At 57.4% G+C, this 1,003-nt stretch overlaps 1 protein-coding gene across 1 annotated transcript in view; it reads left to right on the top strand.

Annotated features, from left to right (window-relative positions):
• Window positions 1-1,002, top strand: part of VOLCADRAFT_107902 (uncharacterized protein) — a gene marked incomplete at its 5' end in the record, with an annotated part of 15,378 nt that extends 14,376 nt beyond the window's left edge. Inside the window, one exon of the mRNA XM_002957930.1 lies at window positions 654-1,002. Within this exon, the coding sequence (XP_002957976.1) occupies window positions 654-737 (84 nt within the window). The 3' untranslated portion in view covers window positions 738-1,002. The remainder of the gene's footprint in view (window positions 1-653) is intronic.
• Window position 1,003: the final 1 nt, after the last annotated feature.

Raw genomic sequence — 1,003 nt, 5'->3', positions numbered from 1 at the left:
GGGGGCGGAAGCGGCCCCGGTCGCCAGTTAGCTAAGGGAGCTAAGGGAGGTCGGGTAGCTAAGGAAGGTCGGGTCCCGGGTCAGGTTTGGGTGGGGGTGGGGGGTGGGGGGGTGGGTGGGAGGTTTTGGATTCGACGTATGGAGTGCGAGTTGGTGGGTGGAGGGGGAGGACCTGATGAATACACACACACGCACACGCGCGCGCGCGGGGGGGGGCCAGCAACCTAAGCAGCACCTTGAACAAGAGCAACCGAAAAAGGCACAAATGTACGGATGTATTGTACGACAGCGTGCAATGACGGGGACCGTGGGTGATAAGGGAGAGGAGGAGGTGGTGGGCGGGGGGAATCGAAACGTGTGAAACGTGGGCTCGTGGGCTGATTACGTGGATGTATGTCTGTATCTGTACTTATGTGTATGTAATGTATGCATGCATGTATGTATGTATGTATGTATGTATGTATGTATGTATGTATGTATGTATGTATGTATGTATGTATGTATGTATGTATGCGTGCATGTATGCATGCATGTATGTATGTATGACGTTGATTACACTGTGGGCTGAAAAGCCGGGGGCCCAGGGCCGAAGCACAGCGCGGGGGGCGGGTGCATACGGCTGGTTAGTCTCATGCACTCCGCCCCCGGGTCAGGCCGCACGGGAAACGACGGCCGGCACGCAACAGCGCTTGTTTGGCGCTCCAACTAGACGGGATCTATGCCCGTTGGTCTCCTAACATAAACGAAGTCGCAACTGGGGGGCTCTTCCTGCCGACCGAACGAACCGAGCATCTCAGAGAGCTCGCTACCAGGACTTGGGCGACCGGGAGCCCGACGAGTCTTCCCGGGCTGGGGAGGTCACCAAGCTCAAAAATCCTCACGCAAAAAAGAGCGCAAAGAGCTCACACCACAAGACGCCAAACAGCCTCCTGAGACTACTACCCTCCTCCGCCTCTCCCTCCCTGGGCTAGTCCAGGGGAGATAGCCCCCGTCGAGGGGGTAC

Source organism: Volvox carteri (genome assembly GCF_000143455.1).
Source record: "Volvox carteri f. nagariensis unplaced genomic scaffold VOLCAscaffold_82, whole genome shotgun sequence".
Classification (NCBI taxonomy): domain Eukaryota; kingdom Viridiplantae; phylum Chlorophyta; class Chlorophyceae; order Chlamydomonadales; family Volvocaceae; genus Volvox; species Volvox carteri.
The sequence above is the reverse complement of the archived record's forward strand: the minus strand, read 5'-3'. Positions and strand labels throughout refer to the sequence as shown.